General features: G+C 41.6%; 2 protein-coding genes across 3 annotated transcripts; both read left to right on the top strand.

Annotated features, from left to right (window-relative positions):
* The first annotated feature begins 2,664 nt into the window (after window positions 1–2,664).
* Window positions 2,665–12,962, top strand: sptlc2b (serine palmitoyltransferase, long chain base subunit 2b). The gene is made up of 12 exons (XM_049757156.2): window positions 2,665–2,939; window positions 4,655–4,849; window positions 4,942–5,096; window positions 5,518–5,666; window positions 5,759–5,883; window positions 6,210–6,303; window positions 6,412–6,517; window positions 6,889–7,108; window positions 7,551–7,677; window positions 9,210–9,345; window positions 9,453–9,582; window positions 10,732–12,962. Exons 1-12 carry the CDS (start codon window positions 2,796–2,798, stop codon window positions 10,849–10,851), a joined length of 1,701 nt encoding a protein of 566 aa, XP_049613113.1. The 5' UTR covers window positions 2,665–2,795; the 3' UTR covers window positions 10,852–12,962.
* Window positions 12,963–13,714: 752 nt separating this feature from the next.
* On the top strand, window positions 13,715–22,783 carry ism2b (isthmin 2b). Of its 2 annotated transcripts, none has more exons than XM_049757159.2 (6): window positions 13,715–14,412; window positions 17,859–18,098; window positions 19,178–19,499; window positions 20,878–21,009; window positions 21,070–21,138; window positions 21,205–22,783. In XM_049757159.2, exons 1-6 carry the CDS (start codon window positions 14,302–14,304, stop codon window positions 21,720–21,722), a joined length of 1,392 nt encoding a protein of 463 aa, XP_049613116.1. In that variant the 5' UTR covers window positions 13,715–14,301; the 3' UTR covers window positions 21,723–22,783. The 2 variants fall into 2 exon arrangements, with proteins under 2 accessions (XP_049613116.1, XP_049613115.1); XM_049757158.2 differs by having other exon boundaries at window positions 13,717–14,412; window positions 20,875–21,009.
* The last annotated feature ends 1,044 nt before the right edge of the window (window positions 22,784–23,827 follow it).

The raw sequence follows: 23,827 nt of genomic DNA, 5'->3' as shown, positions 1-23,827 counted from the left end.
CTTGAGATATTTCCCCTTCCTTCTTGCAGAGAAAAGCAATAAGTTGGCTGATAAATGGTGCAAAAGTTGAGAGCGGCAGCTGACCTTATGACCTTTTGTATTAAAAGACTGCAAACAGAAGCACACTCCTTTATTTTTTTAATTAAATGCAGTTACATTGTGTTTACTTGGGGGATTTTCAATACATTGTCTTTGCCAAATCGTTTTTTTAATTAGCTATTTCCCTAAATACATTTAAGTGAATGTTTAAATACACCAGCAGCTAAGCCACATTAGGGAAAAGCAATGGTGCATGTTTCCCTGTTCAATCCCTCAACTAACTTATTTTGTCAGCTAAAAAAAATACATCTGTAATTTCTTGTGAGGGTAAAGTGTACATAGCCAGTGTGTTGGTGACATTCATCATCGCAAGAACCTGCAGCTCCCTCTATGCCTTCTTCATCATTAGTTCCTCGTCTACGCGTATTCAGGCCAGGGCTTCACTCATCATTATTCCGGCAGTCAAGAGTTAGAGTCTACTGCTCTTCGGAAAATGGTCTGTCTGTCACTCAGTGCGACCTGCCCGCCTCGGTGTCTCTCTTGCTGGATAATCTATTATGGAGTGAAGACCAAGACAAGCGTAACCGTTTCTAATGGTTGTGTCAGTCAGAATGAAGCCTGCTGGGAGAACAGCAGCAATGTGGAGCCTTAACCAACTGGAGTTGGGAGTGCGCAGCAACCACTTTGGGATTTGCAGTGACAGGAAGTCATCTTTATTCGAGCAAAGAGCTTTGACTTGAACGTTGGATAGATTGCTCTGCATTTGATTGAGTTAGGACGCTAACTGGAATGCAGAAGTAAGAGTACCGTATTTTCCGCACTGTAAGGCGCACTGGACTATAAGGCGCACCTTCAATGAATGGCCCATTTTAAAACTTTGTCCTTATATAAGGTGCACCAGACTATAAGGCGCACATTAATGCATCACGTCAGATTTTTAATCCAAATCAAATCATTCTCCATTTTATCTTTTTTATTTCAACTTCAGACGCAACAAATTACTTTATAATCACAAAATAATGATCCATAGTCTTTTTGATTCATGATTCATAGTCTTCAGCGGGCCACTTATGATTGATTTCATGACACAATGTTTCGGCCCAGTTTAAATTTAGGAATTTGGTCCATATATAAGGCACTGTTGGCTTTTGAGAAAATTTTTGATTTTTAGCCTTATAGTCCGGAAAATCCGGTAGATAGAGTGCAACACGGTGTTTGGAACATTTATGCTCATGTGATTTAAAACTTGGGACTTTAGAAAATGGTTATGTCAGGGCCTCAATCATGTGGTTTTTGTTCATAACACCTGCCGCTGACCATCGGTGCTGTGGTGGAGAGAGTGAGGAGCACCAGATTCCTGGGGGTGCACATCAGTGAGGATCTCTTCTGGTCCACCAACACCGCATCACTGGCAAAGAAAGCTCAGCGCCACCTGTACTTCCTGCGGAAACTCCGCAAGTGCTCCTCCGGCCGTCATGACTACATTCTACCGTGGCACCATTGAGAGCGTCCTCTCCAGATATCAGGATTATTCATTGATTTGAAGTCTACACAGTTTTCATACACAATAGTTATACTGCATGGTTTATTTTTGAACTGTGAAAGTGCATTGGCTGCATCAATGAACGCTGATCCACTCTCTATCTAACCCTAACGGTGATCCTATTAAAGCTACTTTCTTATCACCTTGATCTAGTTTGGAATGGACAGCTTAAGTGCTCCTCTGTGTTCTGGCAAGCGTTTTAAGGACTGATGTTTCATTATTTGCCACTCAAGGTTAGGACCTTGAGAGGAAACAAAAAAGCAAAGGCCGGGAAATTGATTCAAGAATCAAATCATCTGATGTTATCATCGAAGGCTTAATCATGAACTTTAAATCAACCGGCTGCACATCAATGCTTCCTAACTGAACAGTAACCTTATAGCAGCAGCATAAACCCTGCACGTAAAGTGAAGATACCTTTATTGTCTGTGGTCCAATAGTGCCCTCTAGGGGCAGGGATATGTAACTTTAAATTTGTACAACATTTCTGCAAAAAAAAGAAAATATAGTGAACTAATATTCTTCATGGATTATTAATTTACTCAATGGATTGAAATTAATTAAACATTTGATTTTATATGGGTATTAACGCAACCTAAATATTATATAAATTTATATAAATTTCTTCACAACTTCCAATGACACGAGAGATTGTCTTGACCTTGTTTGTTCTAACTGTCCGGCTCCGGTAAAAAAAATTATGTCATCGGGAGAATTCGGCTGACGCCTGAACAAAGGTTATTATGGGTCGTTTCCATGGGAGGAGCTTAAGGACGACCCACGCAGGAGACGTTTGACGTATGACCAAGATAAAAAAATGTAGTTAGACGACTTACTCTGTTTTTCTTCGAGTGTTGGTTGAAAAAAAATCCCATGTTAAGTGTGACTCATAATGTTAATGTTTATATTTAAAATAATCAGAAATATCTATATCGTAACATTTGCCATGATTTGCGTGACACCCCACTAAAAGTAGTGATAGTATTTTATTCGGTGGGCTCTTGTTTTTCATAGACGATCTTTGGAGGCGACCAAGCGCACTGGCGAATGACCGCCCGTCAGGGGCGTGTACTTCCGGCGTGCTGGTGCAGACGCAGCGCAGTGGGCGTAGAAGCGAACGTTTCTCCGAGTTCATACATGACTTCCCGATTATCCGCACCCAAGTTGGGCTACTTCAATTTGTGATATCTTCCGCTGCGTTGAGCCGAAAAATATGACGGAAAGCTCTGCCAACAAGCTAGTCAACGGAGATGCTTGTCGTCGGACTTCGAGTGGTCAGAAAGCCAGCAAAAATGGCTTCGTGAAGAACCACTGCCTGTTTCAACAGCAGCAGAAGTATCGTCGCCCCGGGGAGAAGGTGAGGCCCGCCCGGTCGTCAACCGTTCCGTGGAAGGCGATCCCAAACTATTTCAAAATATATGCATGATCTATCTTTTTGCATATTCTTATATTGTGAATTGCTGAGTTAATTTCTTGGTTGATAAGATGACACTACAGCGCGATGTTTATAAATAGTTTTTTTATTAATCATACCCAGGATGTCAATATGTCAACTATACGAACAAGACATCATTTATTTTTAGCATGAGAAGATTAGATCAAGTTAATGTTTTCGTTCACGTCAACACAAGCGAAAAGATCCTTGCTACGCTCTGTTGAATTTACCAAAACAAACGAGATCCTCGAAGTGATCTGATGAATTTGCTAAAACTAACAAACACTGATCGTAATGGGTTTTTTTTTTTTTCAATTATTTTGAGTTGCGTCCATATCAAATTATTGGCATGCGTGACGTAATGTGGTTGCTGATGCGGTAGTTATACAAACTTGGCTTGGTCGAATTTTTCATGACCGTAACTAATATAATTCGATATTGTCATTTCTGGCACTTATTTTTAACCACCAGTCTTGCATTCATCAATGACTGAAAAATATTTGATTCCCATTATTTTTTATGTCAACACATTACGGATGTAAACATAAATTTGGCTGTTCTATACTATCATGTTCTGTTCAGCTATCTAATTTTTTCTAATTGATCTAGTTAATATTTTCACTTTTTAGCAGTTAAATAGATAGATCTTAATACAATGAGGGACAATTAAATGTTCTTGTTTTGCAAAAATGTCCCAAGCCACCTGAATGTTATTGTTCAGCTCTTTGTAATATTACACTCAGCTATTTTTTTTCTGTCCTGCGAGTGTCTTTGTGGAGTCAGACTGGTCTCTGTTTACCTTGGCTAATGAGAAGACGACGACCAGGGCCTGTTGTTCGGAGTTGTTAATGGAGAGCAAAGCAAGCCTGCTTCCACATGACTCTTAAACGGGAAGGAATGTCTCCGCTGTCAAGGGTGTGGTCACTTCCACCGTGAAATCGAAAACATAGTTTAGTAGTGGAGGTTTGGCATGCATACATGTTTTGTAATCATTTCCTGGTGTTGTATGTCGTTGTCTCCTATTGGCTCCTTTTTTATTGAGGTTTACATTCCATACTCTGTAGATTTGTGTTTGTTTACCCTCACAAGCGATAACATTAGGTGCCTTTTGGAAATTGCTTTGCATCAATATGCAACAGTCATTTTTCTGCATCCTCCGTCGAGGGAAGGTCACGTCCGACTGGTTTTAAATGCTCACTCTCTGCAGCGCTCTGAGGTGTTTCTTGGAGAAAAGCATGACTGATCACATGAGGAGCTGCTAAGCTGCTACACTCTATGGGCCCAATTGATGCTGGCCCACTTCAAAGTTTTCTTAGGTTCTTGTTAGGTTCTTTTCATACTCAGTCATACTTGGAATGTAAATATTTGAATGTTTTGATGTCTCCATATCAAACCTATGTATAAATCTGGGTTTTGTAATGGAAGCAAACTATGGTTCAAAAGTCTTTTATTTTGAAATGCTCATGCATGCTATCGATGCGTTACAGGGAAACCACAAGTAGGCATGAGCATTTCAAATTTCCAACACAAACCCACAATGGCGTGACAACCAACCGACTCTACCACTTTTTAAAATTGCGCCTCAAGAAACGGAAGTTGTAATAATAAGAATGCTTGTTTTGTGTCCCCCCTCCTAGAACCAACATGGCACACACAACTCGAGCCTGTACAAGAGGCCCTTTGTGGAATCGTTCGAACAGACTCCTCTACTGGTGGCCGTGCTTACCTACGTGGGCTACGGCATCCTCACCATCTTTGGCTACCTCCGTGATTTTCTCCGCCACTGGAACATCGGGAAATGCACCATGGCCCGAGAGCGAGAAGAGCAAAAGGTTGGTAAACAATTAAAAAAATAAAAAGTCCTTCAAGTGCTGTTTTTTTTTTTTTTTTTTGCATAGCCTCACGATTGTCTTTTCCTTTCTAGGACTTTGTCCCACTCTATCAAGACTTTGAGAACTTTTACACCAGGAACTTGTACATGAGGATACGAGATAACTGGAACCGACCCATCTGTAGTGTTCCCGGGGCAAAGATGGACCTGGTGGAGCGAGTTTCTCCTGATTACAACTGGACTTTCCAGTAAGTTGATACAAATGGAGCAAAATATTTCTTGTCTCAATGCTAAAAAATATATATATTAAAGATGATTGGACGCCAGATTTTGGGCTTACAAGTCTTGACTAAACAATTTTCCTTGTTAAGAGAGCTTATTGGTTCTATTTCAGAACCATCAAATGTTTCAAAAGGATGTGTTGACGTTCTCTACTGTATTTATCAAGATCGGAATGAGTCAAATATGCCTTGCCGTGCCAAAACTGAATTTCCTTGCGATAAACGATTGCGCAATATCCCGCTCCTGGATGACTGAGGCATTTAAACAACACCTAACAGGAAATGTTTACACAGCTACCGCGAGCCACATGTTAAAGTTAATTATTTTACCCTGACCCTGGGTTGTTGTCCTTTGTCCCGGAGTCGTCATTGTCTCGCTCTTCTTCAGGCACACTGGCAAAGTGGTGAAAGGCGTCATCAACATGGGCTCGTACAATTATCTGGGATTTGCCGAGAACAAGGGGGCTTGTGCTGACGCCGCCTTGGAAGTCACGCAAAAATACGGCGTGGGAGTTGGCAGCACTCGCTGTGAATTAGGTGAGAGAACTACCAGAGGAACACGATGTATATCTCTAAAATCCAAAAGGATGACATTTTTGGCACAAGCATCATGTAAACATGTTTTCTAGGGAACCTTGACATCCACGAGGAGCTGGAGCAGTTGGTTGCCAGGTTCCTTGGCGTTGAATCAGCTATGACGTTCGGTATGGGCTTCGCTACAAATTCCATGAACATTCCTGCGCTTACCGGGAAGGTATGGAATTTGACACTTTTCCTTCTTTTTGTTCTCCACCAGGCATGATATTACTTCTGACTAACCGCATTGTTCCTGTACTGTAATCTCAAGATGATAATTTGCTTTATCGGAAATAACACGGGTTCCTGTTGCTTGTTTTAAGTGGGGGGACTGAACAGGTCGGACTGTTCCAAGGCGCACTTGTTTCAGGATATTTCAAAATATTGTTGATTTCAGCCGCTTTTTTTTTTTGCAATATGGTGATATACAGTTAATGTGCCTGATTATATTTGATTAACCCCCTCTGACCTCAATTTGGACATTTTTCCATCGTCTCGTTCTAGGGTTGTCTCATCTTAAGTGACGAGCTCAATCACGCATCACTAGTGCTGGGCGCCCGTCTTTCCGGCTCAACAATTCGGGTCTTCAAACACAACAGTAGGTGACCTCAACATGGTTCCACCCCTTAGCGTCCATAGCAACATATTTGTTGGAGCGGTTTAAATTTTTTTTTAGCGCTAAGCTATATTCTTGCCTTTGCTGTAGACATGCAAAGCCTTGAAAAACTCTTGCGAGACGCCATTGTGCACGGGCAGCCAAGGACCCATCGGCCCTGGAGAAAAATTCTCATTTTGGTGGAGGGCATTTACAGGTAACACATTTCAGCTCTCGTGTGTGTAATTTGCTACTTTTCGACCAATCAAACTGGCTGTCTGAGCTCAGCCACATTTCTTCTTGTCATAAAATCTACAGCGGTTTTTAATTGTTCCCACTCTCCTTAAAGTGCATTTTCTGTAAAGGTAATCAATCAGTCATGACTCATAAGGGATCGTTAAGCCTCGCCAAACAACCAGTACAACTCAATCAATGTCCTTTTTTACTAATGCAATGTTAATGGAGTCTGACTTGCACCGAAGGCAAACACTCAGATTGTTAAAATAGATTATGCGCTTAGCATAATCAAATGATAAAGAACTTTTTTTTATTTATTTTTTATTTGTCCTTCACCTTCTTGTCCCAAAGTATGGAGGGTTCCATTGTGCGTCTGCCAGAGGTCATCGCCCTGAAGAAGCGCTACAAGGCCTACGTGTACCTGGATGAGGCCCATAGTATCGGGGCTTTGGGTCCTAATGGCAAGGGAGTGGTGGACTACTTTGGTCTCAACCCCACAGACGTGGACGTCATGATGGGAACGTTCACGAAAAGCTTTGGCAGCGCCGGGGGTTACATCGGAGGGAAAAAGGTTTGCTTGACCAAGTATTCACTGCATGTGTGTGTAGAATGTTAAAAAAAAAAATTAAGCATTTATAAAGTTGAATGACCTTTGTTTTAACTCTAATTACCGTATTTTCCACACTATAAGGCGCACCTAAAGACCTCCAATTTTCTCAAAAGCCGCCTTATAATCAGGTTCGCCTTATGTATGGACCAATATTGAGCCACTGCAGCAGGCGTGTCCAAAGTCCGGCCCGCGGGCCAAATGTATATATCTTATATATGGGACAAAGTTTTAAAATGGGCCATTCATTGAAGGTGCGCCTTCTAATCCAGTGTGCCTTATTGTGCGGAAAATACGGTAATTAAAATGAATTAAATTAAATTTAAAAAATATGCTAATTGTTTGCTTCAAAGCGTAGTTTGATTCCACTCAAGATGTTTATGTTCTTTCAATGTTTCTATGTTAGGAGTTGATCGATTACCTGCGACAGCACTCTCACAGCGCCCTGTACGCCACCTCCATGCCTCCACCCCTAGCCCAGCAAATCATCACCTCAATGAAAATCATCATGGGAGAAGATGGGACCACACTGGGTAGGTTCTAAACTTGCTTACATTGCTGGTGTTCCCCCCCACACAAAATGAAAGAATGCATCTGTTTCAATTGTGATGATTATGTGCCCAATCACAAGCACTTTACCTGTGACTGTGTAGCCGTACTTGACCACGAGGTGGCAGTATAACCCAACATGTGTCCTGCTTCTCTTGTCACAGTCTCATGTAAATGTCAAATGCAAACAATAGAGTATATATGTATATATATTTTTTTTCTGATTAACATTTAGACAGACAAGTTAGTGGTAAAATCGGCTGGTGTGTTGTAAAATAAAAATAAAAGCATTCTATTTAATCAAAGATAGGTTCAAGCTTCTGCAATGGGCCGAGTGGGTAGTTCCCTACTTTCTTGGCAATAACAAGTTAATCTGATGTAACTTTGTGAGGTGCTAGTATAGTAAAATGGGCCTTCTTTTATTGTTTTCATATGTTTGACTTCATGCTGGGTACAAAGCAGCATGGCGCAAAAGAGCCTGGTGATCGGTATAGATCTGTTGAACGCATCTACATACACAAATATGTATGCAATGAGAAATGAAAATGTATCGCTGGTTTTATTTAGATGAGCATCGAAAGTATTTAATGAAGCATGTCATGGAAAATGGCTGTTTTGGTTTCTTACATATTCCAGCCCGCTTGCTAGGCAGAGGTAATAAACACCTGAAGCCTTTTCACTGGCAGAACGTTGACCTGGCCTTTCATAACATCATCTGCTCTGAAGATAGCCAGACTGGTTGAGCTGCTGTTAGTTTTCATTGTGGAAGAATTACAACGACAACCTGATACGTTGCAGCACTGTCACCTGTTTCCATCCTTTTGAAGATCCAGACGTGAATGTAGTTGGAGCTGTTTGATAGCTTAAGTGTTTCCTTTGCACAAAGAGCTGCTCATGGTTTCCTACATCAAATCACATCAGTCATGTATAAAAAAAAAAGCGGGGGGGTGAGATGTGAACGTGAAAGAATGCTAAAGACAACTGTCTGAGTTTTAATGTTTTACCGGCAGTGCATTGAGTTCTTTTATTCTTGTTTTTTCAAAAAACGTTCTAATTTCAGACTTGGTTGTTTGTCATGGTTCTTTGATGTTATGCATGTTTTTCCGACTCGGTCAGACGGATGTATGTTGCTGCTGGCACATTGTACCATTTGTTTGGCTAAGATGCTATCTCAGGAGGCACGGCATGAGGACACTGGATGCGCATCAGACAGAGGATAAGATTGATGCCTGTTTAACTTCACCTCCACTGACCTCCATTTTGATTCATTCTGGTTGTCTTCAAAAGCATGCTGAAGTTTTTTTTGGGGGGGTCAGATAATGGACTTGTTCTGCAATTTGACGGCAGAATAAAATGACTTTATACGTCATTAATGGTGGAGGTTGTATACATGTATAAATACTTAATAATAGGATCAATAAATAATGTACATTTCTCTGTATAAATGTAAAAGCAGAGGGGTAAAACTTTTTGTTGTGCCATTTGGAAAAATAATCTTCTGCCCACATCTCTCTAGGTGCGGACCGCCTCCGCCAGCTGTCCGAGAACGTGACCTACTTCCGCAGGAAACTTCGTGAGATGGGTGTCATCATCTATGGCAACAGCGACTCACCCGTCGTACCCGTGATGCTCTACATGCCCGCCAAAATTGGGTCAGTGATTGAATTTCTCTTTCTAATTAAGCTATACCGGTCATATTTGCTAACATAGATTAGATAATAGAAGAAATATGTTGAGGAATCTTTTGGGGTTTTTTTAGGGCGTTCGGGCGAGAGATGTTAAAGCGAAACATCGGCACAGTGGTCGTCGGCTTTCCAGCGACCCCCATCATCGAATCGCGAGCGCGTTTCTGCCTTTCGGCCGCGCACACCAGAGAAATGCTCGACACGGTAAGTCAGGAGTGTCAAACTCATTTTTCCTTTCCTCATTGTTTCCTTTGGAGAGCCATTATGACTGTCAACGAACACCGTATATTATATACAGTACATGCTACACAACAAATTGATGGATAATTAGTTTTGACTAGTAAAAACTTCAAATATTTTTAAATGATTAATTATAATAAAAATTGCCAGCAATAACTTTATTTGTTTTTTTAAAGTGGACAATTTGTAATGTTAGTATTGACACATGAAGTTCATGCAAATTTTGTCTTTGCGGGCCGTTTCTTTTATGTGGCCGGCCGTTTCTGGCCCCCTGGCCTTGAGTTTGACAACCATGCGGTAAGTCCTCCATTACGGCCCACTTGGATCCGCAAAGTTGCAATAGTCACTCACCCACGACGATGTGATAACAACACCAGCATGTTTTGCTTAACTCCCCCCCCACACACACACACACACACTTATTAGCAGTTTAGCTGCCTTATGTTGTCACTATTACAATAACACATTCAAGTGTTGTTGTTTTGAGTCAACTAACTGCGCTTGGTTCACGGCGGATTGACGTTTGTGTGTTTGAGTGAGCCCGGTGGATAATAAGGACTCCCAGTTTGCCCTTTTATTTTAATAGCACTTGGAAGTTGTCTGTGGGTATTACAGTGAGGCTTTTATATGAGCTGCCGTGTCTCTCCAAAGGCACTTCATTCATCTTACTGTTGTGCATGTCAACACCATTTGCAGAAGTCCATTTAAAGGGCATCCCAAAGTCTTTGTAGAGCACTCGGACGAGCCGCTTTTTCCGTCTTTGGAAAACCGGTCTTACTGTTTCTCGAGTTATGGAATCGGGGGAGAAAAAAAAAAAGGTCACGGGGGAAGGTAAATTGTTTCCAGGTGCTTTGGAGTGTTGCAATGTCGATTCATTTAGTGTGGAAAGAAGTGCGGGAGTTTTCTGGTGTCTTGTGGCTTTCTGCTACTCGCCTTCTATTCACCTTCGCTCGAGAGCCACTGACGTGACATGTTGACACTCTGGTGTCACTTTAAAAGTTCACGCCTGTTTTGGTGTGATTTTTACTGTCCGCCCAGCTTTTATCAGTTTGAATTTTTCACTGACTGTTTTAAGTTATGATAATGATAAGATTGCCTCTGATGTGTTGCCAGGTATTGGAGGCCATGAATGAAGTGGGCGACCTGCTCCAGCTGAAGTACTCCAGACGTGGACAGTCTCCTCCTCCTCCTCCTATCAGGTGGACATCTGAGGAAAGTCAGCTTCAGGACTGAGCCGCGAAAAAATGTTTCTGATCCTAAATCCATCCCTAAATATGTATAATTGTGTACATAAACACACACAAATCTGATAAAGCTCTCTTCTAGTTTTGCTTATGCACCACTTTTTCATACCTCTTCTCGCCACACTTGAAACCTCAATTGGTTCGCCATAGCTTATACAGTAGATATAAAAAGTCTGTACACCCCTGGTCGAATGCCAGATTTTGTGATATAGAAAAATGACACCAAGGTAAATCATTTCAAAAATCGCAATGTAAAAAGCCTGATGGTTTTGAGCATTTTCCCCCAAATATTTTTCAGGAATTTAAACAGGAACTACTCTAATGTTGTCATCAGAGGTGTTTTAAATAGAGGCTGGTGCATGCTGATTTCTGTTTTAATTCTGAACATCGCCACATATCCAGTTATATGCGGGTGTGTACACTTATGCAACTTGTGGAACTGGTGGCAAAACAGTTTTGAAATGAGCTAGATTTATTATATATAGTATCACAAAGGCCTAGCATTTAAACAGGGGTGTGTATATATTTTTTTTATATCCACTCTACCTTCACAGTCCTGCAACATTTTTGAATCTGTCAACTCGTCAAAAGAAGACCAACTTTTTATACATGACTTTCTGTGTCTGTATTGAAAGTTGATACTCGTGACATGATGTGTTTATTCCTTTGAGCACATAAAATGTGTACGTTATTTGTGCAATAGTAACCACAATGGATTTCTTTTGGTTTTGAAGATGCCATTTGACATTACTTGTGCACTTAAAAAAAAAAAGTCTTAATTGTGATGGTAGCAGTTGCTATGATGGACAAAAAAAAAAAAATGTGATGTATGTAAATAATTTTTTCACAGTCAGTAATGCTGCTAAGGTAGCATCCCAAATCTCTTACAGGAGTTTTAACATGAGCATATATATATATAAAATCACTTGAACTTAAACAGATTTTTTTTTTCCTTGACCAAAGCAAACATATATACATAAATATATTTTCTACCTTTCTCTTCAAATGTAAAGCAAATGTTCCAAAAGAAAACAACTAGCAGAGGGAAAACGATCCCGCTAAGAAAAAAAAAAAAAACTTCAGAATATTTTTTTACTGCTTTTTTTCTAGCTCTATTTTGCAGTCTTATTTACTGTTTACAGCAGATCTTGTAAACGCGAGTCCGTCGTCCTTTTCGTTTCTCTCGGTCTTTGTCGTGCTTTAAATTCGGCACTCATGTACATTTGAACTGTATGTATGACGATACTGCCCTTATCTGATATACAGCTTTATTTATTTAAAAAAAATGTTCTGTCTTTCAGCTCTGTTTTTTTTGTGAGATGTAATTGTTATCTGAAAGGCAGCTTCACGTGTATGTGTGCATATTTTAAATAATTGTTTAAAAATTTTTACTTCCGTGCTCACACTACTGACAGGCATTGTAAATGCACAGATGATGTAGTCACTAAAATATGCAGGAGTTCTGCTTCATGTGTTTTTTTCTATCCCTCATAACTGATTTTTTTTTTTTTTTTTTTTAAGAATGGCATTCCAATTCATTCTGCTTTTTTTTGTTACATCACACTGTATGCACCGGGGTCATCCCTAAACATTCTGCTTATGTTTTTTGTTTTATACAGTCCGATTTATTGATGGGAATTGGAATCCAGTAAAGCCAGTGTGATCATCACATCATTTAAACCTGTTTTTCTATCACAGCGATGCAACCATTTGTTTACTACAACTGGAAAACTCAGCAATGTAATATTTGTCACCAAAAAATGGTATGGATAACCACTCAAGTGATATATTTCCATCAGCTTTGGTGTGACTTGCTGCAATTGTGAAATGTGCTGCAACATTGGCAGAATGTTTATGGAGGAGAAAATGAATTTGCAAACAGCGACATGTCTGTTCCTCAGAACCAGGTTTCCCTCAAACCCTCTCCCAGTATGTTTGACAGCACATGTGAACTGACCCATAGAGATTAATGAGATTTTTCATATCTGTTACTTACCCCCCACTGAAATTGTATTTGATTTTGAAAACCATTCTGAGCAGATTGTGAAGCCATGTTTGTTGATCATGCTGTTCTAAACAAATTAAATCACTTTGTATCAACTTTGGGAATAAGAGGCAATTCACTGTATAAAAAAATATATTTTTTAACCTATCCGAGAGGCACATGGTTCGAATCTTTCCTTAAAAAAAAAGGTTGGCTTGACTAGTTGACACAACATTGATTATAACACCACTAGGTGACAGTATCACGTTAAACAAACTGCAAACATCTCCTTGTTGGATTTGTCAAACTAGAATTAACTTTTTTTCCCTTGCCAAGGCTCTGTTTGAGAATGCCAATAATTTGATGGCAGCAAATCAACCAAGAATACTTCACTCAGATTTTCTTTTGAAATTAAAGAGGGGAAATAGAAAACCAAACAATTACTCTAAATGTCTTCATTGAAGAAAAATAGGCGTATAAACTTTTGCAATTAGAAATACTGCACCATTTTAAACATCTCTGGAGCATTTTTAAGGTTTAAAAAACCGCTTGCAAGATTTGAATGTCATTTATCTAATCCAGCCAACATTTTGGCTTCTATTTTTTTAGTTACTTTTGAAATCAAGTAATCAGTAAAGTAACTTTTTCAAGATAATCTATTCTGACCAAGTCGTGTATTTTTTTTTTTTTTACAAACGTAGGGAGTAGAAGTAAAATCATAAAGAAATTTGCTGAAATCTACTTAAGTAACGAAATAATTGTACTTTGTTTCTACGCACCACGCACAAACGCGTGCGCGCGCACACACACATACACACACACACACACAGCTGTTTGCAATGAGCATTGACGGTTCCCACCCCCAACTCCCACAGCTTGGGCCCAGTAAAACTGCGTGCGTAAAAAGGCACGTTTACCGACACCGGATGGCTGGGCTGGGCGGCGCGCGCACAAACAGACGCGCACATTCACTCGAAGCGCGCCAGCGGATGAACTTCAACTATATAATGGATTCACGCATCAGACAATTTACGTAGACGAGCTCCAAACCATGCGCTCCAGATGTCCGTGCATCGGAAGAAAACACCCACCCACCCACGACGGAGTGACTCACGGTTTAAAGTAGTTGAATAAGCGGTCGCCGGTGCGGACGGGGAGATTTCTGCGTGGGGTTATCTGGCTCCTTTGTGCTCCTACTTAAAGCCAGCCGTGCCAAAGCTTCGTGGTTTTATGGGGCAGAGAGGCGTTGAGCTGCATCCGCCACACGCACACGCAGCTGGTGACACATATGGATAGCACGCGTGCGCATCTTCAAGTGCCACACTTTTGGCTCGCTTGAAACTCCCATTTATCTTGAAAATTGTGGCGAGTGTCAGACAATTTACGCACACCCAGCTTAGAAATAGAGAGAGGCTTCCAAAAACTTTTTGTTGGGACACAAGAACTTTGAAGAAGATGCGTCAGGAGATGGTGAGGAGACTTCAGATGTCGCTTGTCATGTTCTCCATGCTGCTGCTTAGCTTGGCCACGGGATTCCCAAGCAGACACAGAAATTCTGCTCACAAGGTATGCTCGAACCTTTTTTTAACTTTTATCAATTAAAATAAGTGAAATGTTAGTGGAAATGTATGTATTTATTTATTTATTTATTTATTTATTTATTTATTTATTTATTTATTTATTTATTTATTTATTTGAGATGTAATGAATAATCAACAACTAATCGAGTATCAAATTCTTTGATTATTTTTTGTGAATTCTTTATTGGTTTAGGTACTTTTTATTAATTGCATTCTTTGTGTTGAATTGAAATAATCACATGGCATAGATGAATATATATATATATATATATATATATATATATATATATATATATATATATATATAATAAATTAATGATTTATCTTTAATATATACAATAATATTAATGTGTTGCAAAAAATAATTTTGAAAAATTGTTACATTGATATTGATCTATCCATCCTTCCATCCAAGCATGTAAATACAATCCACAATGAGGAAATTCATTTATTAACACCAATAATAATACTACAAAATTAGCCCCACTAAAATATTCCTTCACAGCCCACTAATTTCTTTCACGGTTCCTCGTCTCTTACTTGTACAGTAAAGTTTGCCATGTCTTGATCATAATAAATGCATCACTCTTTTTTTTTTTGACCACATAAAAACATCAGTTTTAGTATGACACCCATTTAGAGCATATTTTTGTCGCACGTGGATCAAAGTCTGTTTGTGTCAGGGTTCAATTGACGCTCCTTCTTGTGTGGCCTCCTATAGATGCTCCATTGCCTCCCCAAAAAAAAAAAAAAAAAAAGGTAGCAGTTGTACCTTCATTACGATCAACGGGGTGTGTGTCCGTAAGTGCTGGATGGAGAGATTAGTAAAGGGTAGAGGGGAAACTGAGTAAAGAGGGAGCCCATTAATGATTGCTTATGTAACCAGAATAAGGCGACCTCTCTAAATCTGTCACACTGCACCCTCGGGTCAAGTGTCATTCATCTGATTGTTTACGTTAGCCTTTTTTTGTGTTAATGCGGAATTTCCTGTTTTGGGGTCCCCCCCCCACACACATATAACACAAAAGGAGGCGTGTTGAGTGGAATATTGCGATCTGTTGGCCTTGTCTGTTTTCCCATCCTGACCTCTACGACCTCACCCCTGATTCTACCATCCGTTTGTTTTCACTTTTTGCCCTCTTGCAAAAGATGGCGATCAAAGGGGGGCTTATCGTTTATTGTTCTTTTGTAATGGCTTGGAAAGAGCCAAGTAGAAGCCTTTGATATGTTCATACACATAATTCACAACAGCGTCATTGCTCGCCTTCTCCACACCCTTCAAGGTTACAACTTTATCGCTCACGCTCAGACTCAACCCATCTTCACTTCCTTTTTCTGACCCGAGTGCGTCATCATATGAATTTCTAGGAATTTTACACAAAGCCAGAATTCATTTAATAAAAGAAGCTTCAAGACCTTTTAATGCCATCCCCTAGTTTCCTCTCAAACTAAAAATGTGTGTATTGAAAGACTCCGATAGCTTAATGCTAACACATAATGGGAAACACAACAGACAGGCTAACAAAGCATTTATGTTTTCTTGTTATCCACCCTTTAAGGAATATTTGAACAGACGGTGCAGCAACACATGTAGACATAAAATATAACAACAATCGCAGGCATAGATTCTTTATCCCCTGCAAAAAAAATACTCTCATTAGTGCAGATTACTGACCATAGTTATAAAAAACTACGTTTCTTACGTACGGAATGTGAGTAGTTTTCCCACTTATGCCTGAATCTCTCAACAATGTTTGTGCGAGGGTAGACACTGTCTTGGGGCCAGGCAGAGGTCCCCGACTGCATCCATACGGCGATCCTGTTAAACACACCGCATGCCGTCAGCCTTTGGGCCTTTGATCAGAATGGAGAAGGAGGAGGAGGATGAGAGCAGGATCACAGAAGACGAGGGGGAGGAAGAGGATGATATACAACGTAAAAGAACACAGGATCCAGATGTGTAGCAGGATGAGATGAGCAAGATGTGAAAGAATGCAGACTCACATGTGACTACGTCGTTGTTGTAAGGGCACACGTGTGAATATATAAAAGGCGTGTGAGTGGATGGATTTGACACTGATGCAATGTTAATAACCGGAAAGTAAATTACTGTATTTCCCATCCCCCAGTGGTGACCAGAGGGAGTTACATTTGCAGAGTGCCAGGTGTTTGCTTAAAAGGCGGCCTTGATTTGTACAGCTACTTAGGTACGATTTAAATTGTCAGCTGATTGGTCAGCAAATAATTACTCGTGTTCCAATGGGAACGGAATTTGTAGCGGCCTTATATCAGTGTGGGGGATAGACACACCTGGTTGACTAGAGTTTTTGTATTATTTTTTGTATCTTTTATTATTCCATTTTTTTTCCTCATTTTAATTTCTTCATTATGTTCGTCTTAATCTTTAAGTGCTATTTACATCGAAACTATAAATAGCATTTAAAGGGAATGAGAAAAGCCATGATTCAAGTCGTCTGTGAACATTCCCACAACAGAGCAGACCGCCCTTTCTTAGATCCACCAGCCTGCACCAACACCAAGTATCGCTAGAGACAGCGACAAGGTGGCACCGCATGATTTATTTTTCCAAGATGAGCCATTTATGTTAGAGAAAACTATATTGTGGACCAACGGCTTCTGTTGACGTGTCATTCATCATGCTTGACAAGCTTGAGGCTTTTTTTGTTCACATGCTTGCATTCGACCCTCCACATAACTTCTTTATGGGACAATCACAGCCACCGAATAGAAAGTACGTCCTGTTCTGGATGCCATAACTGTAAATCATCAGCCGTTGGGTCATTAATGCAGACATTTCCTCTGGTAGCCCCCTCCTCAACTACCAGCGCTCTATATAGGCCACAAGCTGGCACAATCTTCAAATTCCACTCCTCTCATATGTTTAGGTCAGTTTAATGTGCTCACAATAACACAGATCTAAAGTTCATTCGACTTTTGGCAAATGTAATATATCAGTTTGTTTACTTTTTCAATACTGTACAGCGTAAATTAATCCATGGGGTATTGTGATTATTATTTACATTGATGCTATTTTTGTCGTCGCATTCTTCCAGTAAGGTTAAAATAAGTGGTTGGCGTAGTGGCCCTAGCCGCGGGCACATACACAAGCACAGGGGTCTCACGCCTCCCAGGCCCTCTCATTAAAGCTAAAAGAGGATCTTTCTGGCACAGACCCCTCTTTGTCCATGGCCTGGATGCCATGACTGTTGTGGGAAAAAAAAAAAAAAAAGAGAATGAAATACACGAAGGCCGGTTAGTCACTTGGCCGGTGAGACGGATGCCTCGGAGTCTCTTATGAACAATCTGCAGAGACATTTTTCGCATTTCTTCTGAAATGAAATAATGATGTGATGAAAATGAATCATGATTGAAACTACACGTTTGACCCAGACGCCTCTCCTATGCAATCAGGGTCACGGCCACAGCGCTGGGCTCCAGTATGACCCAGACGCCTTGGAGAAGCAGAACCAGGTGCAAAGTGTGCCGGACCCTCACAGCCTTCAAAGAAAATGGAACCACCCTCAGCACCGCTCGGTTGGAGTACTTCCCCAGCCAGAACCCGAGGAGGAGACAAAACCCTTCATCCTGGATTTGAAGAACTTCCCAGACTTATCTAATGCTGATTTGAACTCACAGAACCCGAACATACAGGTGAGTGAATTTGTTGACGTCAAGCACAATGAACGTAGAGAATTGAGCGCACCTAATCAAGTAGCACAGATCCCATTCATCCTTTTTTGACTATAAAATAACATTGAACCCAAAAAGTGACTTCCCCTTGACTCCTTCCAAGCGCACCGATGACTCATTGAGGTAATGAGAGCGAGTTGCTTGGAATAAATGCTCACATTCTCTCCTTGAGAGGTTGATCGGTCGTGCCTAAACGCTCACGTCTGGCTGGCTTGTGAACATCCAAGGCGATAGCGTCATCAGAGGCGTCATTAGACGCTTCATTTCTTGTGACGACTTCGTAACAGGTGAAGCTAAACAGTCACTGATGCGCTTTAATGTTCCGGTAAAACAATTTCAACTGATTATTAAGTAGTTTGAGTTCCTGAATGCATCGTGTTATATCAATTGGTATTTCATTATGACAGAGTAACGGATATGATCCAAAAAATTCTGAAATATGAGTCCAAATTTGCAAAAGCTACAAATTGCTGGTGGTAAAGCAGTGAGTGACTCCATAATGACAGGGTGGACAGCAATGTCAACGATCCATATAAGCGGTTCAATGCATGATAAAAATGACTCGATTTAACAAATAACTTGTGGACAATAAAAGCCTAGGGGATTTTTTTTTTACAGTTTACACTAGGGGTGTCAAACTGATTTTTTTTCACGGGTCATATTGTAGTCATAGATTCTTTCGGAGGGCCATTATGACTGTCAACCCAAATAAATGTACGAGCACCTCATATTATATTCAGTAAAAGCTACAAAACAAACTGACAAATAACTTGTTTTCAAATCAGACCAGTAAAAACTGGTCAAATATTAAAAAAAAAAGATATTATTAAAAGTGAAGACAACTTGCAATTCTAGTAATGACACAAATTTGATGCACAATTTGTCTTCACGGGCCACATAAAATGATATGGCGGGCCGTATCTGGGCCCCCGGGCCTTGAGTTTGACACCTGTGGTTTACACGATGCATTTTTAAGTCTGTTTCATTTTCATGACACCAGTGATTTTGACCCCTAGAGTGTATGTTCTGTTTAAATGCAGGTCACCATCGAGGTGGTGGATGACCCTCAGATGGAGGTCGAGATGGACCTGGCCTCGGATAACGACTGGATCCCATCGTCTTCCTCCTCGCCTTCTTCCTCAGTAGATTGGCTGGGAGGGAAGAAGCTTTTCTGGCCTCTTTTCTGGAGTTACACCGACTCGGGCGAGGAAAGCAACAGTCGCTCAACCGTAGAAGAAATCGGTGAGGAAGAGGAGGAAGATTATTCTCTCTACGGCAGCGAGGAGCCCTCGCTCAGCGGAGTCGGTGGCGATTGGGGTAGTTACTGGAACGAAGGCTGGGATCCGGTACAGACCTACTATGGTAAGCATTTGCTTTCTCAATGAGGTTTGATCCAAAAAAATGCATAAGGGCAAATTTGGGGAATTTGATCTTGGACAATGGAGAAGCGATAATGGGAAGCGATGTCAAACAACAAAGCGGTTTTCGGAAGGCTGCATGTCAAACGGTCCCAGAACAGCAAACAATGTCGGCGTGCGAGGCAGGACGAGCACTCGACCGTCCAAACATTGCGGCTTCTGGCCGCTTTGAAGTCGACACTGGTTGCGATGGTCGTCTTTTGAAGATGGCTCCGATGCGCTCGCTAATGGCAGCGTGAGGCGGCCACTGTTCTCGGACACAAAACAGTCCTCTGCTTGTGGACAATTAGAGGGCACATTGGGAACGCAGACTGACAGGGGCCATTCCGATGGGCCTTTCATCCTCGCCCGGGTCCCCACGGGCTCCCCCAACATCCCAACGGCCCTCGCTGCCCTCTGCGGCTCAGTTGAAGAATTTCCAAAGGTGGGGGGGGGGGGGCTTTCTGGGTTCCACATAACTTCTACAACTATCTTCCCCTCTCTGTTTTGCCTCATCTGAAAGTGTTGTGTCAGCTTAAACCATTGCTGCACTTTAGGAAAAAAGGCGTCGAATATATCGTTAAAAGAAAGAAGCGACTCGCAAATAGCGGAGAAAGTTTTCAAATTGTTTCTGGCTGAAGCAGGTACCGGAAAAAACATGTTTTGACTGTAAACATTTCTCCTGGTTGTGACGACACACGCACAATATGCCAGCCAGAGGCAACAATGCCCATTAAGTGGTCACTTCTAAAGACTTGGCGCATATAAATCAAGGATGCCTGCCATAGCTTCTTCTGTAATTAAGACGCTCCTGAGACCTCATTCCCGTACGGCCACATGGCGAGGTGGCAACGCCCACAAAGTCAAATTGGTTAGCGTGCTACACCCAAGCTGGTATTTCTGCAGCCGCTTCGCCTTTAATCACGAGTGGCTTGTTTTCAGTGTTATTAACGCCACAAGAAAACGTGGTGCAGACGTGGAGAGCCGCAGCACAGCTTCTCTCTCTAATTTCACTTCAGGCCTCTCGAAAAGAATTTGGCTCGGGATGGGAAAGGTTAGATCAAGAGAAAATGGTCACTTCTATGAAATGACACAGGCTCGCCGAAAAATCCTCAAGTGCACGTTGAGTTCAATGCACGACACAATTTGAAAATGTTTGGGTTCATGATCCCCATAAAACCTTTTGAAGATTGTTTTTCACTGCCAAGCTACTCTCATCTTCGCATACGCTCTTGTCAACATGTCAATTATATTCAAACCTCAAACGCAGTCCAAAATATGGCGGGGAAGCACAGCTACTGTTTGTCTGACTTTTTTTTTTTTTTTGTTTGTGACTCCAGCAGAGACTGACGAGTGGACTCCCTGGTCACCGTGTTCGGTCACATGTGGACCCGGTGAGAAGAAGAGGACAAAGTCTTGCGGCTACTCTTGCACGCTGACAGAAGCCTCAAAGTGTGACCTGGAACCTTGTCCAGGTGAGATAACTGACGGTGGACATTTTCGGAACGTTCAATCACTGCTCGCTCTCCGCACAGGTGAAGACAACAGTGTGATCGAACCTTTTCCTTTCGACATGGAGAACGGCACGGAGCCATTTGGAACAGGTCAGTCTTGTTTACCTTGACGCACATTTCAACAGCATCCATCAAATGATGTCATCTCTGCTGCAGATGTGGACAGCTGTGAAAAGTGGCTCAACTGCAAGAGCGACTTTCTCCAGAGGTACCTCCGCCAAGCGTTCCTGGAGCTGCCCAACTGCCCTTGCTCCTTCCCCTCCGAGGTGGCGTACACGGTGGTGAGCATCCACGACGACTCTCACGGACGGACGTTCCGATGGCGCGACGCCAGCGGCCCCAAGGAACGCCTCGACATCTACAAGCCGTCGGCCCGAGGCTGCATCCGCTCGGCGCTCTCCGGCGATTCGTCCACGTTGGCGGCGCAGCACTGTTGCTACGACGACCGCGGGCGGCTCATCACCAGAGGGAAAGGCGCCGGCATGCCTAATCTAATCAGCACCGAGTTCTCGCCGGAGCTGCACTTCAAAGTAGACGTGCTGCCTTGGATCCTGTGTAAGGGAGACTGGAGCCGTTTCCACGCCGTGCGACCCCCCAATAACGGCCTCAAGTGTCCGGAGAACCCCCATGAAGACGTGTTCATGAATGAATTGGAGGAGGCCAGGGAGTACTGACGGACCTGAATGTCAGCCGACTTTTAAAAGGTCATGTACTGTTTTGTCCCGAGCATGCGGCAGCCATTTATCATGCATTACCAAGAGAATTACCTTCCCCCCATCTTCTCACAACAGGCTCCAATGAAGTGGCAATGAAATGGCATCATACTTTTTGAAATCACTTGGAATCAGGAGTTAAGTGTGTCGCTCAAAACTGTGCTTTTTAAGAAAGCAAGATTTTGTCCCCCCCACCCCCCTCCCTCGGCAATCAATTTCTTTTAAGAGCCAGAAGAAAAAGTTGAGGTGGGTGCCAAAGAGTTGAAAGTTAATGTTTGGTGCCGACGTACATCCAAGCTCCTTCGTCTCTACGGTGCGCGTGTACGAGACGAAACAGCTTCTGTTTGTGTTTGTGTCTCTACCATGTTCTCAGGGGGACTCCAAAAGTAATGACAAAAAAAAAAAAGATGTCGTCCGTTTACCTCGACAGTTGGACCTGGTACGAAGCAGGGTAGTGTCAGGCGTGGGTCATCCAGATCAGAAGTGAAGAAAAGATGATGCTTTGCGTTCATTTGTGGTGATCACACCGAAAGAGTGTTCCTGTTCCTGTTAAAATAAAAACATTATAGTTCAGCTAAATAATAGTGGAATGGTTCTGATCGGCTTGTATCCATGCTGGCTCCAAATCCCCTTGTTTTTTCTTCAGGAACTGATTTGAACGGAAGGCACTTTATTTAAGGTATGTACTGTATATATAAAAAAAAAAAAATGCAAAAGATTTATGGATTAACAGGTGATGCGAAAATGGCCCGATCAAGTGTCAAGTTTTTGTGCTTTCTGAATCTAGTTTGACATCTATGGTCTTGTACAGTATTTATTTGTCTGATCGCTCTCGTTTTTTTTTTTAAGCTCTCAAACATGGTGCAGCTGTTGGACTGACGTGAAGGCACCACATTTAAAAAAAAAAATTCGCATTGCTACATCCAGCAGCATCCTGCGTTTATGTTGTTGTCCTGCAATGCTCTTTGTTGTTACAATCATGCTGAAGAAATATATATAAAAAAAAGATATTGCATCCATAATACTTTTTGAGACAGTTTTTCTTTTTACACTCCAATGCTGACGTTCAAGAAAGTGGAACAGATGCCTTTTGGGGATGAAGTGGGTGGGGGGCGCTTAATGATCTGTGACCTTGTGGTTTGTATATCGCTGTCTTCCTTGATGAGAACTAATGGACCCTTATAAATATTTGAAAAAATAACTAAACTCAACAAAGTCTACTTGTCTGAGTAGCCGTTGTGTAAACTCGGCTACATCAATTGAGCCTACCTGCAAACACAATTAGGAGAAATCATAAAAAAATGACCAAGACTGATTATGATGTTCTGCATTGTTGATTAAGTACAATTGAAAGGTCACGCTTATGGAAATCCATAAGCTTAGGCAAATAGATGCTCTAATTCCTCATATCCATGCAGAAGTAGAACATCAGGTTGGGACAAGTGGGACACAATTAACAGAGGGGTGCACTAATGTTAGATTCCTCCCATTACTTACTCAATGAGAGAAGCCTTAGTTGGTGGCTACAAATGAGAGTAGTGAGGGAAACGAGCCAAACACATGTTGAACACATTGCAGCCACAGTGTAAACACACAAATAACCACAGATGTGTAAAGACGCAGGTATTTAGCGGGGCTTTATGTGAAAATAAACTACTCGTATGAGGTACTTTTAAGAATGTGACCACTAGCGTAAACTAAGACGTATGAAAATGTCACATTAAATGCAATGATGTTGAATGTAGGGCAACTAACAACTGAAAATCACCATCTTGCCAGCCAGAAATACACTGAGAGGACAAAAAAAAACAACACATAGGCAAATGAAGCTTCGTATTTGCTTCATGAAACATCAGTGATCAGAATGAGTGTAGTATCGTGAGTATTTGTGAACGGGCACATAAATGATTGCGTGGAGCAAAGGTGGCCGCTGGGTGTGTACAGATGTGTTTACTTTGAGTGGCTGGCAGCAACACGAGATTTCCTGTGGGTGTACCGCAGGCCGCTCCGAGCTGCAAACAGCGTGGCCCTGTTTAAAAACGGCACACACACGAGTAAGACCCCCC

Source organism: Syngnathus scovelli, chromosome 20 (assembly GCF_024217435.2).
Source record: "Syngnathus scovelli strain Florida chromosome 20, RoL_Ssco_1.2, whole genome shotgun sequence".
NCBI lineage: Eukaryota > Metazoa > Chordata > Actinopteri > Syngnathiformes > Syngnathidae > Syngnathus > Syngnathus scovelli.
The sequence above is the reverse complement of the archived record's forward strand: the minus strand, read 5'-3'. Positions and strand labels throughout refer to the sequence as shown.